Source organism: Vigna radiata, chromosome 3 (assembly GCF_000741045.1).
Source record: "Vigna radiata var. radiata cultivar VC1973A chromosome 3, Vradiata_ver6, whole genome shotgun sequence".
Classification (NCBI taxonomy): Eukaryota; Viridiplantae; Streptophyta; class Magnoliopsida; order Fabales; family Fabaceae; genus Vigna; species Vigna radiata.
The window spans coordinates 8,984,745-9,009,978 of NC_028353.1; the positions used below are offsets into that span (position 1 = coordinate 8,984,745).

The following is a 25,234-nucleotide window of genomic DNA, read 5'->3' on the forward strand; positions in this document are numbered from 1 at the left end:
AGGCATACAATCTTTGACTCCAAGGCAATAATATTTGAGTTTGTCTAATTCAACGCACATGTATTCAAATAACCTTGTCACATGGAAAAAACATAAATCTTATTATAAGGCTAAATAAAGCTGAAGTATTAAAAATGAAAACGTATGGAAATTCATTTAAAAGGTACAAAATCTTTGAGTCCAATTTAATAATATTTGAGTGTATCTAATTCAACGCACAAACATTATGAAAGTAGAAAAATTATAGTTGATCTAGCTAATTGTATTTAATAAATAAATTGTTTGAGATTTGATGTTTGTATTGATATATTGAATTGTTTGAGTTTTAAAATTTTTAAATGTATGTGGAAGTGTTTTTATTTAGTATGATATCATACTTTACCATATAATTAAAATTATAAATTTAATATTTTATTATATTTTATTTATTTTAATCAATTAAATTTTTAATAAATTATAAGATTACTTTACAATTATAAATTAATATAAAATTTACCAAACTCAACTTTTTTTTTAAAGAACAATAAACTTTAGTTAATTTTTAATTGATTTCTTTTATATATATTTTTTCAAATGAAGTTAATCATTCAATACATAAAAATTATTAAAGTTATGGTGGTTTTTCCTGAAATATATATATATATATATATATATATATATATATATATATATATATATATATCATTTTTGTTACACACAAGTGTGGTAAGTAATTTTTTCTTGTTTTCGTACTTTGATGTATTAATTTATAAAAAATTGTTAATGTTATAACAATCATTAAATCACCCATTAAGTAGTGAGACATAAAAATCTGAATTTGCCTCCTCCACAATCTAAACATTAAAGAAAAAACAAAAATTCATTCCAAATTTGCATAAAGAAAGCACAACCCTAACCAGCAACATTTATTATAAGTACTTAAATAATTATAATCTAACTTTAAGATCAAAGTGTGTTTTCAGACCTTCTAATCCATTTAGAAATGGTAACATCAACGAAACAAAGATCATCCAAAGATCGAGTAAAAAATTAAAATAGTAAAAATCATATTCATTATTGCATTTATGCAAAAAGTATTTTAAAATAAATATCATCACTGGTAATTTCCTAAATCACTTTAAATTATCATAATTATCAACTTGAAACGTGGCTATGTGAATACATAACATGACATGTTTTTATTGAATCAATTATATGTGTATGAAACATTTAAGGCAGATTAAACATGTACTCTGCTAGCAAAAATCTAAAGCTTTAGTTATAGGTGGAATATTCAATCATAAAATGCATCGAGTCTAAACATATGTATTTAGGTCTTACATATTTATTCATTTTTTTATGAAAAAAAAATAGTCACATTAAATAAAAAATGAATATATTTACTTTCTTAACATAATAAATTATATTATATTTTCTTCACTTATTAGAACATCCCGAAAGAAAGTAAGAAATGCTCCAAATCTTAATATATAATTTTACTCAATAAATTATGGAAAATAATATTTTGACACCAATTTTTGACATCATTTTGACACTGTACACGTGTCAAAATGTGATTGGACGATTTCAAATTAAAAAAACAAACTTTGGTTTTTCTTTTCCAAATATACCCCTACCTTAACTTTTTTAATTTGAAATCATCCAATCGCATTTTGACACATGTACAGTGTCAAAATAGTGTCAAAAAATGGTGTTAAAATATCATTTTCCATAAATTATATTAAAATTACAGAACTACCTTAAACTTCACTAATAATCCCATAATTTGTAATAAACTATAGTCACTAACAAAAAAAAAAAAAGCCCTTGCAAGAGCCACTTAATTGTGTTGCAGATTTTAGTTTAAGTTTTTTTTTTCTTGATTTATGAAAAGCAAATCCTATGAGAAGAGGGGAAAATGAAAAGTTGAGCGTAGTGACAGAGAGAAGGTAGCGAGAACTTTCACATAGTTACCAAACACATAAAAACATCATCAGAGATCGACGAGGAAACTGAGCGAACAATGTGGAGCTCCACTACGAGGATGATGGTGGCCGTTGCAGCCGTCACGCTCATGATTTTTCTCTCATCGGCGTCGGCCGACGACGTCGTTGCACTCACCCAGAACACCTTCGAAAACGAGGTTGGCAAGGATCGTGCCGCTCTCGTCGAGTTTTACGCCCCCTGGTATGTGTGAATCGCGATACTCTAACCTCAGCGCCTCCATTTGATTGCTTATATCATTGTGAATTATGGAATCTAATTGTGTTTTCCATGTCAGGTGTGGACATTGTAAAAAGCTTGCCCCGGAGTACGAACAACTCGGAACGAGTTTCAGGAAAACGAAGTCGGTTTTGATTGCGAAGGTTGGTTGCTAGCGTTTTTTTTAATGTGCTTTAGATTTTATTGTCTTTCGTTTTATTTTAGGATCAAAAGTTTATTTATATGGTTTGTATCTTTTGATAGGTGGATTGTGATGAACATAAGAGCGTTTGCAGTAAATACGGGGTTTCTGGCTACCCTACCATTCAATTTTTTCCCAAGGGATCTCTACAGCCAAAAAAGTGAGCAGTTTGCCTTTATTTGACACTTTTTTTCTATTCCATAGAAAATGTCAGAATATTCTTGTTCTTAACTTATGGCTATTCATTGCATTTGATATTCGCATTTGATTGAATTCTCTAGGTATGAAGGTGCACGGACTGCGGAAGCCCTTGCTGCCTTTGTGAACCTTGAAGCAGGTACAAATAATGTCTTGCAGGGTCCATTTTCTGGATGTAAATAAGCGTACTTTGTAACTAGTTAATTGATTTAAATGGTGATGTTGAGGTTGTGCCTTTGGAATACTTTGAATTATTTTTGTTATTAATTTGGCAAGGTGATTTGAAGATGTTAATGAACAACATGCTTTTCCTGGATTGTTGGACTTATAAATATATTTTTTCAAGAATGTTGAAGATAATATTTTTTTGGTGCACGTGTTGAGAAAGCTACCCCTTCATCCCATTGCATCTGTTTGTAACTAAATTATTATTATTTTTTTTATTCATGCCTTACTCAGTGATAGTGGTTGAAATTATTATCCAGAATTATCGTGACCTTGGGTCACGCTACCTAATACAATGAGAGTCTATAAGGTGAAAGTGTTTCTGAGAGCTTGTCTAAGGGAAACGATATAGTTTTTTTTTTTTCTTGTTTTTTTTTTTTTCAGTACAAAGGTTTTAAAACACTTATAGCTTTGTATTGTATCTGAACTGACTCTGATATTTGGCAATACAAAATAACCATCTCATGTTTTTTCCTCTTTTATTGCTCACTGTCTCTATTGTAGTATGCTCTCACGATGTTGTCTTTCATTCTTTTTTCTGCATTGCATTTTGAGAAATGTTAGCAACATACAATCTTGAATACACTCTTTATAATTGGCTAAATTTTATTGAAATCACACAATTTTGTGGGTTTCGCACTTTATTTATGAACCCCACTCATGACTTACATTTTTCAATTAATTTTCACTAATAGTAAAGAGAATAAGAGAAATAGTGTGTTGCTTGAACTTCTCTGGCATTTTTAGTGTCTCTATATTCGTGTATCATTTCTTTGCATAATATTAACTCAATTTAGCATTGATATCAAATGTCTTGTTAATGCAGGTACTAATGTGAAGATAGCTTCTGCTCCATCCAGTGTGGTAATTCTCTCCCCAGATAACTTTGATGAGGTTGTCTTGGATGAAACAAAAGATGTTCTGGTGGAATTCTATGCACCATGGTAAGTATACCTAGATGATCTGCAAAACTTTATTATATCTGTAGATTTTTTTTTTCAATATTTTTCTTGATAAATTTATAATGTTTTACAGGTGTGGTCACTGCAAGGCCCTTGCCACTGTAAGGATGTTCTTCGGTCCTTAGACTCCTATTATAGCTTATGGTTATTCTATCTTTATAAGCTTCATCTGCCCGTGATTATGTCAAAGGTCTACCCTGATAAAGTTTTTACTATTTTCAGACTTATGAAAAGGTTGCTGCAGCATTTAACCTGGATGAAGAAGTAGTTATAGCCAATGTTGATGCTGACAAGTATAAGAATTTGGCTGAGAAGTGAGTGCGGTGGCATTTTGATTTATCTCCTATTTAAAATAGGTTGATATTGTATTTAAGAAATACACGTGCCTAATTTGGAAATTTTCCAATACAGATATGGTGTTACTGGTTACCCTACGCTGAAGTTTTTCCCTAAGAGCAATAAAGCTGGTGAAGATTATAGTGGTGGTCGTAGTTTGGATGATTTTGTAGCCTTCATCAATGAGAAATGTGGTACATACCGTGATGGAAAAGGGCAGCTTAGTTCTAAAGTTAGTTAATCACATATGTTAATTAAAATGAAAGAGACTGGAATAATATCATTATAATGACTATCTATTCTTAGTGCAGGCTGGTATTGTAGAATCTCTGGATGGCTTGGTGAAGGAGTTTGTGAATGCTGATGATAATGACAAGAAGGCAGTATATTCCCGGCTTGAGGAGGAAGTTAAGACGCTCAAGGGTTCTGCTGCCAGGTTTGAATGATTTTATGGTTCCGTTCCGCTATGTGATGGTTTCTCTGGTTTTATTTTCAATTGTGATTATTGTGAAGCCATAACTGTTTACCCAAAGTTTTTTCTTTAATTATAAAGATTTACTTCTTTGTTTTTATGACATCTGTCCTCTTCTGTTATGGCCAGATATGGCAACCTCTACTTAAAACTTGCCAAAAAGAGTATGGAAAAGGGTACGGACTATGCAAAGAATGAAATTCTTCGTCTAGACCGCATGCTTGAGAAGGTAATCGATGACTTTTTCATGTTTGATATCATAAATGTTTTGGAGATTAATGTAATCAAGTGCATATCATAATGTATTATTGAGCACGTTTCACTCCGTGGAATGGAATAGTATGGAAACTATTTTTTACTGATTTGTCATTATGATTGTAACATGAGATTCTGGTCATGTCCATGCTGCATAGCACATCAAGATAAAGATAATGAGTATATTGGTAGAACCCTTTGCTACTCTTATTTATTAAATGTGACCAAGCCTTTCCTTGTACTTTCTGGAACCAAGATTTTTAATTTCAATTATTCAAATGCTTATTACATTTTCAATTTACAATTAAGACATCTTTCATTTCACTACACTAGTGGTGATTATGTAAATTGTAAATGATGTACTTGGATTTTGTTCATTGAAGGTTTAGGTAAGAGTGTGATGGTCTGATATGTAATCAATTGGTGTAAATCTGTTATTTTAAACTATAGTTAGTAATTTGGATTACTCCTCTAATTGAAGTTTTCTGTCTTTTGAAGCAGTCAATCAGCCCAGCAAAAGCAGATGAATTCACTCTGAAGAAGAACATCTTATCATCGTTTGCTTGATCTTACTGTAATAGAAGAGTAGTTTATTTCAGTTATGCAGGGAGACATAATTTGTAATTCTCCAGTTTCTAGGTGTTACCACCCTAGTTTTCTAGATGTGCCACTTCTTATAAATAGTATTTCAAGCACATTTTTGTACTGATCACTTACCAGTGTCGTAAAATTAAACAGAAGTACAATTTTCATGTAAGAAATCATCATACTCTATGATGCTCAGGCTAGATTGTTATTGTCTTTTGTTTTTGCCTTCAATCTGCCTACAACTGCAATCTCTTTTAAAAGGAATCTTTGCACAGAGTATGTTGTGTAAACATTTATTTATATTATTACAAACAAATCAATCACAGATAGCTGATAGCTCACTTAAACTTATAACATTGTCGGTTGAAAGTAAGTATTTTTTTAATTTTGTATAAATAAAAAATCTACTTACTTTTGTTTAAGACAAATACTGACTCATTATCTTTAATCTCTATTAATTCTTGTTCTAAAAACCACAATATTAAAATGATGTGTTAAGACTGAGAGATTAAAAAGGCTTTGTAACTAATTTTAGTATAACTTTAAAGCAAAAATCTTGTAACATAGGATGACAAGAGTATAACTTTCATTGTGTTTCATGTTTCACATAGCTTAGACATTCTATACTAATTGGTAGTGAGAATCATTCATGTAACTGGAAATCCAATACCATAAAACCAAAGGGTTTACATAATCATACACAAAGTTAAAACAAATGATTTGACATTTTTTTTTTCAATATTAGATTCATTTCCCTTTTATTCTGTTGGCACATTGCCCTCTTCATGTTGTCTTTTTGTTTGCAGAATACAGTGATTACATGTGGAATGGCGTGTATGAGTTGAATGGGCAGGGGCCTAGTAGCACCTGAATGTAGTGTGGGGAGAAAAGCTGACACGGATTTAGGGGAATCCATGATATTCAGACCAGAAGTATCATGTTACCATGTTTTTAGTATTGTTTGTATAAGGTCCACAGAGGAGGAGGAAGAGGACCCCCACCTTTCACTATTCATGTTATGAGTTCAATTTCGCACTCCCTTTTATCCTCATTCCTATCTATTGTTTCATCCTAAACAGACAAAAAGGAGTTCTAATTCCATCATCCTCTGGCTTTCTTTTATCCCATTCCCACTCAAACACAACAATTATTTTACTCCTTACATTTTCTAGGTTATATGGAGAAATTAACCAATCTGATATCATAATTCAACTGCTGTACTTTAAAATGTCTAAAGTTACCAACATGGTTAATACTCAATAAAGAATGTGATTGTGAAGAACATTCTAAAAATGTACATTCTTTAAAGCTTTTCTTAAAAATCTTTTATCATTAATATCTATAATTTTGATTTTAATGAATTTATAAAATATGAAATTATAATATTTGAAAGAATGTTAATAACTCACAAGAATTTAAAGAATTTCAATTATTTAAAAATAAAAATAACAAATAGTATGGATTTTTGCTTTCCACCCGTGACTACTAGCATTAAGGCAGATAATTTAAATATTAGAAACATTTGATACTGGTCAAAATATTTTTTTTATCTGTTATACATTACTCTAGATAAGTAAATAACTGTTCCACTGAATGAAAACAAAGAAAATATGTGAAAGAAGAATGTATGATCATGTATTGAACTTATAAATTAAAGAAATTTAAAAATAATTATCGTAATCAATAAAAATTATAAATAAATCATATTTTTTAAATTATGAAATATAAAATCAATACAAATTATATTAACTAATTAATTGTAATTTATTGTTCTCTGGTATAATTTATTTTCTCGCCTATATAAAATCACAAAGTTCTATCAGTCTTAACAATTTGTCATTCCTACTCTTATTTCTGTACTCATTAACCCGTAATTGTAAACAAAATAAAAAAAAATTGTTTAAGCAGATTTTTTTACAACTTTTAAATCTACAAATTTATAATAATGTTTCCAACACTTATTTATTCAAAGGCTACAAAACAATATTTGTCAATTTTTTGTTTGTAACATTTTGACACTCATAAAAATTTTGTAGTGGTTTTTTAACTTAGCAGTTTTTGTTTTAAACAGGTATATAACACTCTATTTAATTAGGAAAACCTTTTAAAGTGTCAACTTTAAGATTTTTAAAAGGTATTTTTTAACAAAGAAGACTAAGGTTGTTAGAAAAATTTGTTAAGTCTCACAAACTTAACTTATTATTAATGTTGATAATTACTTTTTTGTTAAGAAAATGTAACTCTGAAGTTTTAAAAGCATTGAACATAGTAGTTTAAGAGTATAAGAATTAAAAAAATATATAAATTGAACAAATATATAAATTTTACATTATTATTTAATTGCAAGTTATTATTAAAATAGTATAGCATACATACCACTATTAATTTATGAAAAATTATTCTAGTTTATCATCATTTTCCCTTTTGTATTTATTGCTTTTCATATAATTTCTAATAACAATAACTGACTAGTATTAATTTCTGAAGAAAGACCAATTGCAAGAATGAGAATGCTATGGTTACAAATAAATATTTAAAAGTCTCAACGTCAAAGTAAATTACAGAAAATTAATTATAGAAAAAAATAAAAATAAAAACCTCATTTTCATTTATTGAATAATCCCATATAATAATAACTATAATTTAAAAATGGATATTATATCTTTGGAATTTGACAACAGAACTCTTCTTCTACTGTCAAAAAATTGAGAAAGTACAGGCAAAAATTAAAAAAAAAGAAACCTCCGGCATATTTTAAATAAAATTTTGCACAAAATCTAATTAATAAAATAATCCATTAAATTTTAATTACTGGATAATTATTTTTTAATCTGTTAGCAAACTTTAGAAAAATTGTTTTGATTATTGATTATCATAGTTTTTTTTTTTTTAATTTAAAATTATTATTTTAATTTCACAAGACTTTTTATATAAAAAATGATTTTTGTTAAACTTAATTCAATCCAACAGCCCTTGTACTTATATTTTGAAATTCATTTGAATTTTTATAATTTTAAAACAGCAACAAAAGCTGCAAGTAATATTTAGAAACATAACCCAAAAAAATCAAAACTAAAATTTAAGAACACATATGGTAATATCAAAATCCTAGGCACAGGAAATATTGGTAGCGGTAGGTCATTAGATTGGAAACGTTAACACGAACAGATAGAATTGGTTTAGGTGGAAAGACAAGTTTTAGTGTTTTATTGTTTTATTATTGGTATATTCTACATACAGTATAATAATATATGTAACTTTAGAAAATGAATGCCTACCTGATTTCAAATAGTAAAATGTTCCCAGGCAAAGTCAGTACAATCACCAAATTATATACCATTTTTATAAATTGAATTCAGACCAATTCTGATACTGAATATTTACCTACCTTTCTCATTCAACACGCTACAACGTTCGAATTTGTTGTTTGATCTTTTAAAAAAGGAAAAACTTCTTTTAATAACACTTTTTTAACAACTTTTTGACAACGCATACGTGGCAGCTTGTGATTGGTCCGTTTTAAATATTTTTTAAACATAAATTCAAATAGACCAATAAAATGATGACATGTGTCCTGTTGTCAAAAAAGTTGTCAAAAAGTGTTGTCAAAAATATCATTGTCCTTTAAAAAACTCTACTCATAATATTTTGTTAAAAACCATATGATTTCAAGTAACTAGACTAAAAATTTAAAAATTTAGTAAAAAAAGTTTATCCTTTTTAGTGAGGAAAATGGAGTATGTATGATTTTGTAACAAATATTAAGTTTTGAAGGAGTTAAATATTGAACTCCAGCATACTTCAGTTGGTGGTTACTATGTAGTTAATATAATAATTTATAGCACCAAAGGTTTGGTAAGTCGAAGTTACAACAACATTTTACCTCTCCTCTCATTTATTTGGTAAGACTGTGTGCACCAAACATCAAAATGGTTGAAAAGCATAAGGAAATATAAATATTAATAAATAAAAAAAATACAATAACCTCAATTAGGGTTTATTCATTACATACTTAAATGTAAGTTTTCAGAAACTCAATGACAAATCATTATATTATGTCTCATTCATAACAGATGGATTTCATCTTATTTATAACTAGCCAAGGGCAAAGTTGGTGATTTCATGTATTTGCCCTACTCCGAGTCCCGACAGATATACAATTTGCATAAGCAACAAAAAGTTTAGGACACCAAAGATACAAACAAGCATAAGCATCTTTCAATTGTGGGTCTGCTTAGAGCTACACTAGAAACATCTTCCAACTGTGTTTACACTGTTACTATGGGTCCTCATACCTAAACCCACCTCACACCCGATTCTGTCATTATTCTCTTTTATATATTTTCAATTCATTTGGAATCCCTTAAAATTGTTAATTAATAAAATATACAACAACAACCCAAAGCTGTAACCCTTATTTAGGTCTAATCTAACTGCAGAAAAGATATTAAAACTTAAGATGAAATCAAGTTCCAAAACTAGAACCAGCTAGCGTGAATATAATAACTCAGACTCAGTTACTGCACACTGCACAGGGAGCATAAACAGTAAGATGACAATGAAATATTGTACACTGTTTATGAGCATCTACAAACACATGGATAGAAGAAAGCTCAAGTTTCATCCACCTTGTGGAATGTAAGATACAACGATAGGAGGGGTCACAAAACTTCCACAATCAACTACGCCATTCCAGAACCATACAAGAACAAATAATAATGATATCTGTACAACTTTTTTTTTTATATATATAAATATTGATAGATAATAAAGGAACAGGAAAGTTTACCTGGAAGAGACAGGGTTTAAGGCTCTGGCCAAGCCACTCATAGCACCATATCCTTTGGAACTAAATCCCAAACACCCAAACAAGCCTTGTCTATAAGGCAAAAATGTTTTCCTTCTCAACTCCTCCGCTTGGGCGCGGTTAGCTTTATAATGCAACTCGTGGGGTGAGGCCGGTAGGCGTCTCTTTCCTACGACGACACCGTTAGTGGGCTTTTCTGTCACCTTCTTGGACTTTGGCAGCCCATTAACCTGGTTTTGGGCCTTTTTATCCTTGGCTGGAGAGAAGGAGATAGTGGACCAGAACTTGTTGTTACTCCTTCCCTCGCTTTTACTTCTGAGAAAATCTCTCAAGAAAACCCATCTCTTGGAACTCCTCCCTGTTCCACTTGAAGAGGTCACGTTTTCCTTCTTGTCTGTTTTTACCTCATTCACCACATCCTCGTTTTCTGTCCACTCCAAAGGCGTGTTCCTCAGAGGTGACAGGGATCTGGTCCTTCTCCGGAGAGACTTGTCCCGCAACCTCAGATCTCTACCTCGTACACGCGCTTCAACATCCTCGTTTTCTACATCATCTTCTTCCTCCAGATCCAGCAAGGGGGCCAGAACCTGTGGACGCTCCAAGTGGGTCGAAAGTTTCATGGGTCGGATCTGACCGTTCAGAAACAACTCATCTGCCGAACTCATTGAAGCTGAACCATTAAAACCCGTCAAACTGAACCGAGCCGAGAACTCAAACTCGCAGGAAGAGGAGTTTTTCTCAAAGGAAGAGGAAGAGGGTGAGTAAGTGGAAGCCGCTGTTATGGTGAAGTGCATTGGACTCGCCGGAGCACTGTAGAAGAAGCCTCCACTACCGCCTGGTGCCCGGCCTGGACTGGAAGGAGCACTTACATAGGGAGTGGAGCAGTTGCTGTCGATGTCTTCTTCTGGGTTTGCTTTTTCTCCATTATTGCTCCGGGTTTGGAGCTCCATTATGCTATGGTGTCCAAGAGAGAGAAAGGTGCAAAGCCTGCAACTGCAACTGCAGGAACAGCCAGTGCAGAAAAATAAGGAAGACAAATGAATAAATAAATACTGTAACAATATTAACAGAACACAACAGAGTCTGTCTCTGAAAATTGCCCTTCCCATTCTTCTCTTATATCCTTCCATGCCATTCTGGAAGACATCTAATATGCAATTAATTAAAATTTTACAATAAAACAGTGTATGAGATCAGAGTATCAGATTTTTTTTTTTATTCATCATTCTTGTAATTTTTTTGCACGGTATTTTTGTAATAATGGTCCTACTTATTACAAGATTTTTTTAAAAGAAAATATAATAATATGAAATATATATGAGAGTTCATAACAAATGAAAATTAAACTTAATAAGAAATAATAGTTTTATTTGGTTGCATGGGAGAAAGATGAATAAACAAACCAATGCTAGAGATAATTAATGCCTATAGAAACAAACTCTTATAATATTGAGCAATTTCTTCAAGTTATTTTGAGATCTTAAAATCCAACCTGAAGTTGTATTTAGCACCACAAAATTAGCTTATTGTAGTTTCCTTCCTGATGAGATGAGATTTTAGAAAGAGATTCCAATTAGTACATGATGAATATATTAAAATAAGATATAAGTAATTACTATAAAATATTAGGTTTAATACTTATTTTGGTCCCTCCTTTGGGAGGGTTTGTTTAAAGTGGTCCATCCTTTCTAAAAAATTCACTAAAGTCCTAAATTTCGCAAAAACTGTTCAAGTTGATCCTTTTTTGTTACGGCGTTAACTTTCTTAACGGCACAGCTGCCAGGTGGCTAATATGTGACTACGTGTCATTGTTATGTTTTGCTACAGGTTTAAAAAATAAAAGAAAATGTGACGTGGAATATTGGAAATAGGTTTAAATTAGAAATTAGAATTAAGGTTAAATTAGACATGGGAATTAGGGTGAAATTAGAAATTCAAATTAGGGTTAAGTTAAATTAGAAATTGATCAGAACATTCTTTGGGGTAAAAATTTCGAATGTAATTGGGAAAATTAGAAATTGAACAGAACATTGTTTAGGGTTCATACCATCGTCTTCGTCCATCAGCTCTGTAGGAGGTTGTGTCGTCAAGGTTCGTGCACTATCATCATCTGAGTTGCTACTCCTTCCTTCGTCTCCCTGGCTTTTTCCTCTGCAACTCTTTGGAATTCTTCAGCTGTGGAGGGTGCTCTCTCTTCCATCAAACGGCTACGGTTTCCATTGCTTGCTTGTCCATAATTCTGATACAAATTCTTAATTCCTTAGTTCAATAACCAAAAACCAGCACACCACTTTCAGAAAAGTAAAACTCATTAGTTTTCACTACTCCTATAGCAAACCCCTCTGAGTTGCCTGCACTTTCAACATTACTTTCAGGGTTTTAATCCAACCCTATGTCAAGATTTTCACTTTCAAGAACTGGGTTATGCAGAAAACTGAAAACCATCCTTCAAATTGCAGAATTTTTCCATCACATCATTTAATTAAGGGATGACCCCAGTTGCAACTGTGATGATGGCCATAAGAAAAGAAGTTATTTGACCATCTGAAATCCACGAACCAGAAACCCTAAGCTGACCCCAATTACCCCAATCATCTGACCCCAATTTCAATCCCAATCCCAATCGCAATCCACGAACCAGGAACCCTAAGCTGACCCCAATTACCCCAATCTTCTGACCCTAATTACCCCTAATTCCTTTCTTTATTTTATCCTAATTAATATAATTTACACGTCACAATTATATATATTTATTAAAACAAATAACAATGCCACCTAATCAGACATTAGACACCTGACACGTCTGTCGTTACTGAACTTAACGCCGTTAACAAAAAGGACCACTTTGAACAGTTTTTGCAAAAGATAGGACTTAAGTGAACTTTTGAAAAAAGGAGGGACTACTTTGAACAAACCCTCCCAAAGGAGAGACCAAAATAAGTATTAAACTAAAATATTATATGTAATAAATTATTTAATTTTTAAAAATTAGAAAAACATTAAAAAAATGAAATTTGTTTTTGGTTGGGAAAAACAAATTTTAACCTGAAGAGGATTTCAAATATTGTAAAAGTTGATTGACTGCAATTAAATATGTTGTGAATAGATTTTGAATATATTGACTAAACTTATGAATTATAAAAACAATGTCTACTCTAAACATGATCAAATACAGAAATTTTCTAATTAATCTTCTAATCTTTTATAAGGTTACCATTACTGAGACTAAGTTTATATTATAAATTACATACGAGATTTATTACCTAACAAACAAATATATATTTTCTTACTTAAAATACCTATGTTAGATTTGACCATTTCCAAATTTAAAAAGTATTAGAAAGAACTAACATTTTTAGTTTAAAAAAGAACTTAATATCAATTATACATTATAAAAATAAAAAATAAAAAAATTCTCTCAGAATGATATCATCCACTTACATTTAAAATTGACTAATGAATAACAAAATAATGAGAAATCAGAAAGTAATACTTTTAGACAGTATAAAATTATGTTACAATAACATGAAAAAAAAAACTTACAAAATCATTGTTTAAAAAATTATCTCAGTCCATATGTAAATTTATTTAACTTATAAACCAATATTTTGTTTTTGTCCTAGAATATTCATATTTTTTTAAATAACTCATCAAAAGATGTATTATTAATATTTAACACTTATATACTCAATTTTTTATAGGACCCCAATAAAATGTGATGACAAAATATCTAAAAATAAAATATAATATTATTACTTAATTTCTTGATATTATAAAAATTATACATAACCATTTATTCTTATCCATTTTCTATGGTTATCATTGTGTATAACTTTAACTTTATTATAAATTAAATATCTTAGTTTGATAAGTTAAATACATTTTTTTCCTCTGGAGGTGCATAAACCCCATTTTTTCAAGATAAGTGGAAAATATAACAAAAAAAGATCCTAAAATGTTACAGATAAGGTGACTCTGAAAAGGCTTGACATTGGCAAGCAACACATCATCGGCCAGAAGCCAAAAATATAGGTGCAACAATGTCCGTGTCTTTTTCAAATTCCACGTTTTATTTTATTTATTTATTTATTTATATTTCTCTGTCTCAAACCAGTTCAAGCAAATAGCTACTTACTGCTAAAAAACAAATAGAGGTGAAGTGAGTGAAAACTTTCAAATTTATGTGAAGAGCAAACTGTAGTTCATTAATTGATTTTGGGAGGTTTATGAGGTTGACTTCCACCTTCATATCTCTTCTGTTATAAAATTATACTCATTTTTTTTTATTAAATATTACATTATAACCACATAAAATATAAATACATATTAGATAACTCAACCGTATTTCAAAAATACGATTTATATATACACAATAAATATATATAAATATCAATATCTATGACAAAATTTAAACAAATTTTTTATTCTCTAACCGATGTTGTTCGTGCACTTAAATTTATATCTACTCAAGGACATAATATACTTAAAAGAGATCACCACTTAAAACCTTGTATGCAAAGATAACTTATTAAAATAAATTTTTAATATAAAAAATATATGTAAAAAAAAGTTTAATTAGCAATTTGTTTAGGTTTAAGGGTTGAGGATCAATCTTTCTTATTCTGCTATATTGTTCTAAGTCTTGATCATCCAATCTATTGGTTGTTGATCGGTATGCTCGAGATTGACCTATAGAAAACAGTGCGACCCTCAAATCATATATGTTTTTACTATCATAAAATAAGTGTGTTTTATAAGATATTAAACTTGTATTTATAAGTCTCACAATGATAATTAAATCAGATCCATTAATTACTCATCTTGTTATTATTCCTATTAATTGTCCATCAATGATTGTTATCGTTATTAATTATCTTTTAATTACCTCAATGTCCATTGGTCCACGGACAGCAGTACAATATACAATCCATAAAAAATTTAATTTCAATAAAAAACAAACATACAACAATCATATAAATCATGCATGAATCCATACATTATTCAATGTTCTAACAGATGGAATCAATTGATGTATTTTGAAATACTCATATTAAGTATGTATTAGTAGAGAATAATTATGATCTAATTCAAGGTTTAAATTTACAAGCAAACACAAGATTAATCGATAAGTTTATTATAACATAAGTTATAAATGTACAAGAACTCCCTTTTTAACACTAATTGATATATTAAGACTATCTTAGAAATAAGATGATCTCTATTAATTATCAATACTTAATACATCATTCAAACAACGATTCAAATATCATTCTAGATTTATAATTCAAAGTTCATAAAATTCTCGGCATTCAAAGTAAACATTGTCACACAATATAACTTATTTAAACAAAACCATAAATCAATCAAATATACAAATTAATATTCATTTTGCATCTATAAAAAATACTCAAAATTAATCCATTGAAAAGAATAAAAGAAAAGGAAAGAAAAATATATTTTTTCACCTAAAGAAAATAAGGGAGTGATTGTAGAGTTATTTTCATTTGAGTAAAAGATTCCTCACTTTGGCAAAATTTAAACAAAAAAAAAAAAATATTGAGTTATAATATTATTTTCGCAAGTGAAAAGTCTTATACATAAAGAAAAACTAGACAAGACTAGTAGGTAAGTTTAAATTTATGTTTCATGTTTGCCTTAAAAAAAAAAAAATTCTCCTTAAACAAAAATATCATAAAATCAACCTTATGAAACACAACCAATTATGTTTATAAAGGTGTTGCTCAAAATTATTTTAGCAATACAATTTTTAAACAAATTCCATATGATTAATACAAACTATAATTCTCTCAAACATCAACTTTCACAAATTTCAATTCCACATTAAACATCAACTTTATACATATATCATAAAATTTTATAAAAAAAAAAATAGGAACATAAATATTTCCTCTTACTTGAAATTCCTTTTTTTTCAAAGTCACACCAAATCCCAATAATAAATAATTTAAAATCTAAAAACTTAGAGTAAAATATACAAATATAATAAACAATCCAATTTTTTTTTACATGATTAGAATTCACTTTTTTTAAAAAAAAAAACTATATAGTACTAAACCAACATTATATACCATGTTATTTTTTCTATTATTTAAGTAGTTTTTTTAGTTTTAAAAGACTTAAATTCAACACTGACATATGTAACATTTTCAAAATATTATTAATTTTATTATAACCCAACAAAGAATCTCTTCAAAATAGTCAGTAATTTAAAATTAAAAATAATATATATATATATATATATATATATATATTATAATTATAAAATTCAATTGAGTGAAACACAAAAAATATTTTCTTCCAAATCATATTATATATATATTTTTAATATGTTCCGCGCTAAATTTTATTGTTTTTATTTTTTTTATCATATTATATTACCTATTATTAAATTTCATGTACACTAAATACATATATTTAATTATTTTGGTTTTTCAATATTTTTGAAAAAAAAATATGATTTTAAATGGATACCAATTTCTCTAAATATCTAAACTTTTTTTAAGTATAGATTTGGACTTCAATTCAATTATTTGTATTTGGTATATAATTCTTGTTATAGTAAATATAGATTTGAATATAAATTAATTGAGTAATGTAGTACCTGATTCATCCCTACTAAAAATACATGTCCGTCCTCTCCTCCTTATCATTTCCTCAATTGACATGACGTATATTTGATTAATCAATTGAAGTTGTTATGCTCATTCTTTTCTATCACCTTCAAAGCCTCTTTGTTTTGTCACAAACACCATTATTACACTTCCTATCTCTAAAATTCCTCCACATTTTCATTCTTCTTTCTTTCAACCTAAAACAACCACCACCGTCCTTTATCACATCATTTATTATTAAAAAATGGTTGGATCCACACAATTAAACTAAGCTCTCACATTCGTTATTTTAATATAGAAATGATTTTTTTTATTAAGAACATTTAAATTTATTTCATATTGTTAGACCTTCGAATAAGTGCGTTTACAGTGCATAATTGGTAATGCCTAAAACATCTCTTCATTAATTTCTCATTCAAAACTTTGTTTTCCAGAAAGAATGAATTTATAATCAATATTGCATCATTTACTTTAGTCCTACAATGTATTAAATAAGTTATTTAACTTGAAACAATATTTGTAACAACTAAATAACAATAATAGCATGGCGATAGTAATAATAATTACAGCAGTTTAATGCATTTTGCAAGTGAAGGCGCAATATGAAAGTGCAAGTAACAAGGATGTGATATAAGTAGAAACAAAGAAATAATGTCGAAACCACGTGGTATGTTGTTATATCCTTTACGTGTAATTATTGCATACGAGGCTCGTTAAAATGATAGATCATTGTAGAATTAAACTTATACCATATACCAAAAAATGTGGATTCTCTATTTTCCCATCCTTCTTCTACTCCACTCAATGCAAACATCAAAGTCTACAAGACCAGCTCGCTTTAACCAGAGAGAAACCATGTGCCAAGTGTTCCAATTGGTCCATTTATGATGTCATTTTCGATCAAAATGAAATTTTAGCCTTTATATGCTTAATAATGGTTGAGGCCAGTGAGCCATGGCCCATTTGGAAACATGATATGTTGGTTGGTTAGTCCTTGTTTGATTTTGTCTTTTTCTTGCTTTGGCAGTGACAAGGCAGCATGTATAAGTTATAAAGATTAGAAGTTTGTTCACACCATTCACAATATGTGTGAAGGAGTGTACACAAAATAAACCAGTCAGAGGAAATTATTAGGTTGATTTGATGTTGCACAACTAATTCAGATATTTTCATCCATATAATAAGTATAGGGGAGAATACAGCCACAACCTTTAGGCCTAGCAACAGACTACGGTCACAATAACAAGTTGATAGCAACAAGACCAATTCAATTCTTAAGTGACTGAAACAAAAGTTGACAAACCAGAACCGAGTTGCTCATATGAGAGATGCAACTAGTGCTAGAACATATTTTGCTCTCTCCACTCATTCATTTATTAAGGTTTAGAGTTCATCCATGAATGTCATCACATATTCACACTTTTTACTATTTATTTGTAACTAACTAACCCTACTTCATTTCCATGCACCCGATTGTATTTCTATATTCTCAAACACATGTTTTTGTGTCAATACTTTGAATCCGGTATCAAACTATCAATCTTTTCAAATAATTGTATAAATACTGACATCTGTACTATACCGTAAAGGATTGAGACTCGCAGAGTGACGAGGGAACTTAATTAACTTCAACATGTAAATTTTCTAATGCAATGACTATACTCATCATTCAAGTACGGGAATAAAAAGTTCTAAAAATATTACTGTCAAATAGAAAAAAAAAAACTGAAGAGAATTTGATTGAATGATATTCTACGGACGCTTTGGCGTTACCTTTCAAGAATTTTAATTACACCAATGCTATTTGTTCATAATCATAATATGTATAGCACACACAGAAATCATCAAGGGGTTAGACTGGTAACAAATCTGAAACTAATTCATTAATCAAATAAGCTAGTATGTCCCCCTCAACTTCTAAACCCTCTTCAAATGCTTCAACATCAAAGTCAAGCCATTTCCCACATCCCGAGCTCATGTCCTTTGTGACAAGCTCATCCACCATTACCTCTTCCATGCTTCTAAAACTCAGCATCTCCTTATACAGTTCCTCTGCCATCCAGTTCTTCCTCTGAACTGCCATCATCCACCCAGGCCACACTTTGCACGTTCCAATGAAAGCTTGCTTACATCTTAACTCCAGGAACTCGCTCACACAATCAAATATAGCCTTCCTTTCAAGTTTAGAGTACTCTTCTCCGTAGTTTTCTGTTCTACTATTCTGATTCTCCAACAGTTCAAATAAATTTGGCATAATGACTGCACTAGTTTGACCCATGGCAAATTCTTCTGCCATAAACTCTGCATTACCAAGAATATCCTGTACATATTCAAGTTCTGTGTTACTTGATCTTTTAAAATCAACTGAACTAAATATCCCACTTATTTGTTTGACGGTCATATTTCCATCCCCCGATATGGAAGGGCTTTGCTCTGGTCCCTTCACCTCACTTTCAAGTGATACAGATTCGCTTATCTGGGAAAAACTAGATGCTTCTTCGTCTTGCATTGAAGAATAGACTGTGCTGGCTGAAAGGAGAAAAGTGAGAAACTGATGGCCCTTACAACTTTAGAGATAAGTCCCTTTATACCGAGGGAATGCAACGAATTGTAACTTCTATAACCCAAATTGATGAATGAACAATATGTGAGTTGTAATATACGTGTTCAACTAAAATATATTTGACATTTTGTTTAGAATAAATAATCGAGGACTACAAAAGTATGCCAAACAATCCAGTTTTGAAGAATAACTTGACACCATCTGCAAATAATGTTCTACAGCTAATCCCTTCTACACAAAAACCAACAATGCTGCAAATTTCTTTGAATGCATGGTGCAATTTCTTACCAAATAAGTAAAAGAGACATAGATTGTGAGATTTTGTTTTTACTTTTATTTTTATAGTTCGTAACAGATTTGGTTCATCGGCAGTGCAAAGATAAAGATAAAAACATTACCGTAAGCGCTGTCTTCACTATCCAAGTAACTTTCACTGACAAGAGTTTCAGACCCCGCAACAGAAGTTGAACGACAACAAACTATATCATTTCCACTTTCACTATTGCTGCTACAGCTAGGATCTTGATTTACTTCAGAAGTCTGCACAAGTGATTGAATACGAAGATAATCAAAGAGACTCTTCTCAGACTAAATATTATTGAAAATTGCAGATAATCTAATTTGTAGAACCAGATTCTATAAATTACGTGAGAACCATCTCAAACAAATCACCGTAAAGTTTTAATATGCATTCCAAACATTTTATTTCCCAACCTCAACATACTCTCTTCACTAATTGATCTCAGGAAGCAAGCAAGATGCTCTATCAATAATTAACACTTGAACTGAAAATCATAATAGATGAAGCTCAAAACATAACGAGCTGAAATACCTGAAGTTGCCGATTCATGCTAAGCACGGAATCATCACTTGGACGAGAGTCAAGAATGCTGTCCAGTTTATAACTAAACAGGTCAGGAAATAGGCTTCGGTCTTGTTCCTTAGGTATGGTGCTTGGTGCACTGGGAAAGTTGTCTTGCACACTAGATCCCAAACCAGAAGAAATCCCCTCTGCGGCCAAGGTAAATTGAGGTAAGTTAATTCTGGATGTCAATTCTTGTAACTTTTTGTCCAACAGGATACTTAGAGCATCACTGTCTATCATATGTTTTCCTTGTGGAGACAATGACAGTTTTTTGGGATGAAAATTATCACTATGCTCAAGAGAGTTTACATCAATTCTATTTCTGGTTCCGTTGACTTGCTCGGTGGAGGAAGATGACTCAGGCATACTTCTCCTCAAGGGAGATGTGAATGTAAATGAAATAACATCCTTGCTTTCTTTCATGTTAAATGCATCTTGATCAAAACTTCCATCACTCGTGAAATTGCATTTGATGGACTTACTTCCAAAATTATTGACTGCATTATCAGGACCTCCAGCCTCATGAACATCACTGCTGATATATTTTGTCTTTCTGGAAGTACTTACTGATTTGGATCGTGGAAACTCCTTTTGGATGTCAGTTGCCCTGATGCTTGACCTTCTAGGATGAACATTGGCATTTGTAGCACCCTTGTTTGTTGTCTTCCTCATTCCAAAAGTTTCTGAAGGTGAAGCTCGTGTTGTTGGCTTATTGGAATCTATTTTTGAAGTTGATTTACCCTTGGCAGTCATGCTATTTTGCTTTTGATTATTCTGCCCAAGCACATTGCCATTCCGACTTGAGCAAGGTCTCTGCTGCATGGCTTTTTGCGTACTTGGTTTCTGGCTCCTTAAGTGCTGATTTGACTTCATCTCATTCTTCTCTTTCTGTCTCGTGCATTTCATGTCACCATTTGAAATCAATGTATCTCTACTATGTGCGTTGTTTTTGGCGTGGATTGCAAGTGAAACTGGTTTCCCTTTACTGGCTAAATGGCAAGGACTATTTTTTTCTGAACCTCTTGAACCCTTGAATGCTGAAGTGCATTTAGACAAATTACTACTCCTCTCACTAAGCTTGCCATTTGCAGGATAGGTTTTGCTCATATTCGTAGGTTTTCCAGTCACTGGTGTATATTGTGCAGCTTCCAATCTCTCTTTCAAATTGAGAATTCTCAAGGGAACAGAAGAAAACCCAGTAGATATTCTATTCCTCAAATACGGCTGAGGGCTCGCCTCAATTATCTTAGCCGCTGCCTCCATTACATGAGCAGCATTTTTTGGTGGCAGAAAACCAGGACTCTTGATAGGAGACAGCAGTTTATTATGAGTAACTGGAATGGATTTAGCTGACTTTGGAGGTAACATTTCAGTTTGAAATCTTTTTATTGGAAGGTTTTCCAATTTTCTAGCCCTTGACTCTATGGCACCCAATTGAGACTTCTCCAGCTTAAGCAGTGTATTTATGTAGTCTGCAGGGAAAAACTCATCCACTGAATGAAGAGCACCCTCATTACAGTCAGAGACTCCATGAGATGTAGAGCCGTAAAGTGAGGTGCAGGAGGGCTCAGTGACAGCCGAAGCTGGCAACGAATCCAAACCCATCAGTCTCGCTACTAACCCAGGAGCTTTACTCCCACATCCTTCATCACTACAAATTGAGAGGGTGCTGTCAAAATCACCACTTTGAATGTTACTTGGACTTGCTCCATATTCATCCACCTTTATCTGAAACAATTGCAAATAAAACCAAAACAGAAATTAATATCAAGATACATAAAAGTCCTGTTTAGATTTTTTTTTTTCACAAGTACTAGCATGAGTAAAAAACAAGCTAATAAAACTAATGACAAAAGCCTAATTTATTTTTCCTACTTATTTTCTTCTCCTAATAAGTATGTTTAGAGAAATTTATTAAAAAAAAATACCGTGTAAAAAAAATAAAACAAATAACAGGCACAGTACAAAAGGAGGGGAAAAAATTCACACCCTAGTGAGCTGCGACTTGTGTAAGTTCTCCACATTTTCCTTCCCTTGCTTTGAAATCTCTACATTGTTGTAACAGAAACATTTAGAATAGGCACACGAGAGAGAGAGAAAAGCATTGAAGAAAAAGATTCACTGTTGAATCAACAAGTATACATGGCATGTAAACAACGACAACATTAATAATACCTGGATCGCTCCAAACCAGCTTCTTTCGAGATTTGGAGTTCCAATCAAACAAGCTAAGGAAGCTTCCCTTGGAACGCCTTTTCTCCATCTCCATTTCTCGTTTTCCTATCTCAGGCAAAATACAACAACATCAACCCATTTCAACAGTTAGGTTCCTTCAACTCTAGAACCCAAATTTGTAGCCCCAAAATCAATAAACATTTTGAATGAAACTAGCAATAGAAAACAGTTAATCGAAATCTTACCTAGCTTCAGTAGCCCATTTATTAAATCAAAGAGCTCCCTGTTGCACGAGAATCAGAAAACACAATTGCCTTGAAAATAACAACTTGTTGAGTTATTTTCAGAGACCCGCTATCCAATGCATACACTTTTCGTTACTAATGGAATAATTTGTGAAAAGGGGCAACACATACACAGCACAACCCTCAGTTGTGATGCCTCAGTATTCCACCGAGAAACAAATTAAAGCGTGGAACAAAAAGAAGATCTGGGAGTTGGGTGTGGGAGTGAGAGTGAGAATGAGAGTAAAATACGAGAAAAGTAGGAGAAAATGAAAAATCTGCGATTCTGGAGAGAGCGAAAGAGAAGTCTGTCTCTGTTGCGGTGTGTCACTTTGGTCTTGGCGGAGGGGTCGAATTAAAAACAAACAAATAATGGAGGGATAAAAAAAGGTTTTGCCTCGCTTTTTATCCAACCGAACAATACCTATTTATTTCTTACTGAATTTTTTACTTTTTTTTTTTCAATTATGTTTTCTTCCCACACGAAATTCTATTCTCACCAATCACACGTTGATGTTAAATATTTATTTATTCAAATAAAAATTATTTCACTAATTTGTAACATTTTTAAATGTTATTTTATATTGTTTAAACCTCGTTAGCTTTTAACTTTTATTTTTCATTTTTATCACATAGTTGTGTTAGAATTCTTTACTTTTTACAAAAAAATATATATTTCATACCTTACTTATCCCTTTTATGCTTAAAAATCCTTAACACGTTGTAATTTTCATTACAAATTTATAATATGAATTCATTTATATATTATTTTAATAAATAAAATGAGATTTTAATGAAAAAATATTTGGTATCCTAAATTTTAATAAGTTAAACAATCCTTTCATTACTTCCCCTCTCAGTAAGTTTCCAATTCAAACGTGTGGAAATGTATGGTATGAATAAATAAAGCTAATAAGTGAGAAGTTATAATTTGTTGAATTTTTTTTATCGATTTTAATATTTAAGGTATTTTCTTAGGACTTTTAATATTTATTGTGATTGGTGAATTAGAGCTGTTAGAGACATATTGGTTATTTGTAAACGGTAATGTTTTATTTTTCTCGCTTTTTTTGTTCTTTTACTTATTGAGACTATTTATTAATTACTTAATTTCTATTTTATTAGTTTAATTATCGTATTATTAGATCTAACTAATTATGAAAAAATAGTTTATTTTACATCGTCCAAATTTTTAATATTAACGCGAACGTAATGAGTGCATGATCAAACATACTAAACAAAAATTAGTGAAAAAAAAAAACTAACCATGTAACTAGTTTTAATAACAGTCTTTGTTAAAATACAAGTTAAAACAAGATATAAGTGTATGGTAATTATAGTTATTATTATTATTATTATTATAAATAACATGTTAATTTACCATCTTATAAATATTATAATATTTATTTTAATTATTAAACTATTTATTATTTTGGTTTGAAATGGTATTTGATATAAAAGAAACAAAAAATAGACGAGTGTTTCAAAATCAACTAAAAACACAAAAAATACATCTAAGAAATCGTAAAAAATAAACTCCTCTTATATTATATTATTTTTGTAATAATATATGTAAGAAAACTCATATAAACTTATCAAATGTTTTAATAATTTTAACAAAACGCTTCTATTTTAATAACTTTTTTTAACAAAGACATCCTATTTAACTTTCATCTAATTTTATACAAAATAACCTGAGAAACTAATTTAACTTTTTAATTTATTTTAAATAATAATTTTGTGAAGTGGTTGCAATAAATAATATAAGGACTTTAATGTATTCTTATTGCAAATTAATGATTTCGTAAATCTTAGATTAGATTCGAATTCTTATTTAATTTCCGTTGACTACTATGTGCTATACTTATTTAAGTCAATTAATCAGTTGGCGAACAATCATTAAATGATAACCAGTTTGATAATCTGAAACTATTGTCGCGTCATTATATTCTTGTATTTCAGTAATCTTCACCTACTTTATATAAATATATTTATATATTATGTTGTAAAGGTAGAATATTATATAGTTGGTGTAGTTATTAAAGTGAACAAAATGTATTATATTTTGATATTTTTAAAATTTAATCGAACACTTAAAAAACATAAAGGGGAGAATCTGTGAGGTTAAGATTGGGTTCGGAAATTCTATAGAACGACAACGAATGTTAGTATCGTCCTTTCCAATTAATGAATGGAGAATCATTCTGTGTTTCGTTGAATTTAACGCTAATTCACTTAAATGAAACTGAAATGCAAATACGTATTTAAAGTTGGACAAAACTTTTATTAGATGTAATTAATGTTGATCTCCGATTAAATTCGGAGTTTAACTTTGAGAATTTATATTTTATTAAATTTCAAAATTAATTAGAGTAAGACGCCAACTCGCTTTTAAAGTTTAACACGTGACTATTGAATAGTTTATATATATATATATATATATATATATATATATATATATATATATATATATATATATATATATAATA

General features: G+C 30.5%; 3 protein-coding genes across 4 annotated transcripts; 1 reads left to right on the forward strand and 2 right to left on the reverse strand.

Annotated features, from left to right (window-relative positions):
• Positions 1-1,873: 1,873 nt before the first annotated feature.
• LOC106757734 (probable protein disulfide-isomerase A6) lies at positions 1,874-5,679 on the forward strand. Its single transcript, XM_014640502.2, has 11 exons — positions 1,874-2,166; positions 2,261-2,345; positions 2,446-2,543; positions 2,665-2,720; positions 3,633-3,750; positions 3,842-3,869; positions 3,991-4,082; positions 4,180-4,336; positions 4,416-4,540; positions 4,706-4,805; positions 5,333-5,679. The coding sequence occupies exons 1-11, from the start codon at positions 2,003-2,005 to the stop codon at positions 5,396-5,398; spliced, it is 1,089 nt and encodes a 362-aa protein (XP_014495988.1). The 5' UTR covers positions 1,874-2,002; the 3' UTR covers positions 5,399-5,679.
• Positions 3,287-11,432, reverse strand: LOC106757733. Of its 2 annotated transcripts, none has more exons than XM_014640500.2 (2): positions 10,209-11,432; positions 3,287-3,344 (listed from the first exon to the last, which is right to left on the reverse strand). In XM_014640500.2, exons 1-2 carry the CDS (start codon positions 11,354-11,356, stop codon positions 3,302-3,304), a joined length of 1,191 nt encoding a protein of 396 aa, XP_014495986.1. In that variant the 5' UTR covers positions 11,357-11,432; the 3' UTR covers positions 3,287-3,301. The 2 variants fall into 2 exon arrangements, with proteins under 2 accessions (XP_014495986.1, XP_014495987.1); XM_014640501.2 differs by lacking the exon at positions 3,287-3,344 and adding an exon at positions 9,443-9,946.
• Positions 11,433-18,593: 7,161 nt separating this feature from the next.
• LOC106757905 lies at positions 18,594-23,129 on the reverse strand. The gene is made up of 6 exons (XM_014640760.2): positions 22,707-23,129; positions 22,462-22,566; positions 22,276-22,334; positions 20,254-22,014; positions 19,820-19,961; positions 18,594-19,387 (listed from the first exon to the last, which is right to left on the reverse strand). The coding sequence occupies exons 2-6, from the start codon at positions 22,553-22,555 to the stop codon at positions 18,711-18,713; spliced, it is 2,733 nt and encodes a 910-aa protein (XP_014496246.1). The 5' UTR covers positions 22,556-22,566; positions 22,707-23,129; the 3' UTR covers positions 18,594-18,710.
• Positions 23,130-25,234: the final 2,105 nt, after the last annotated feature.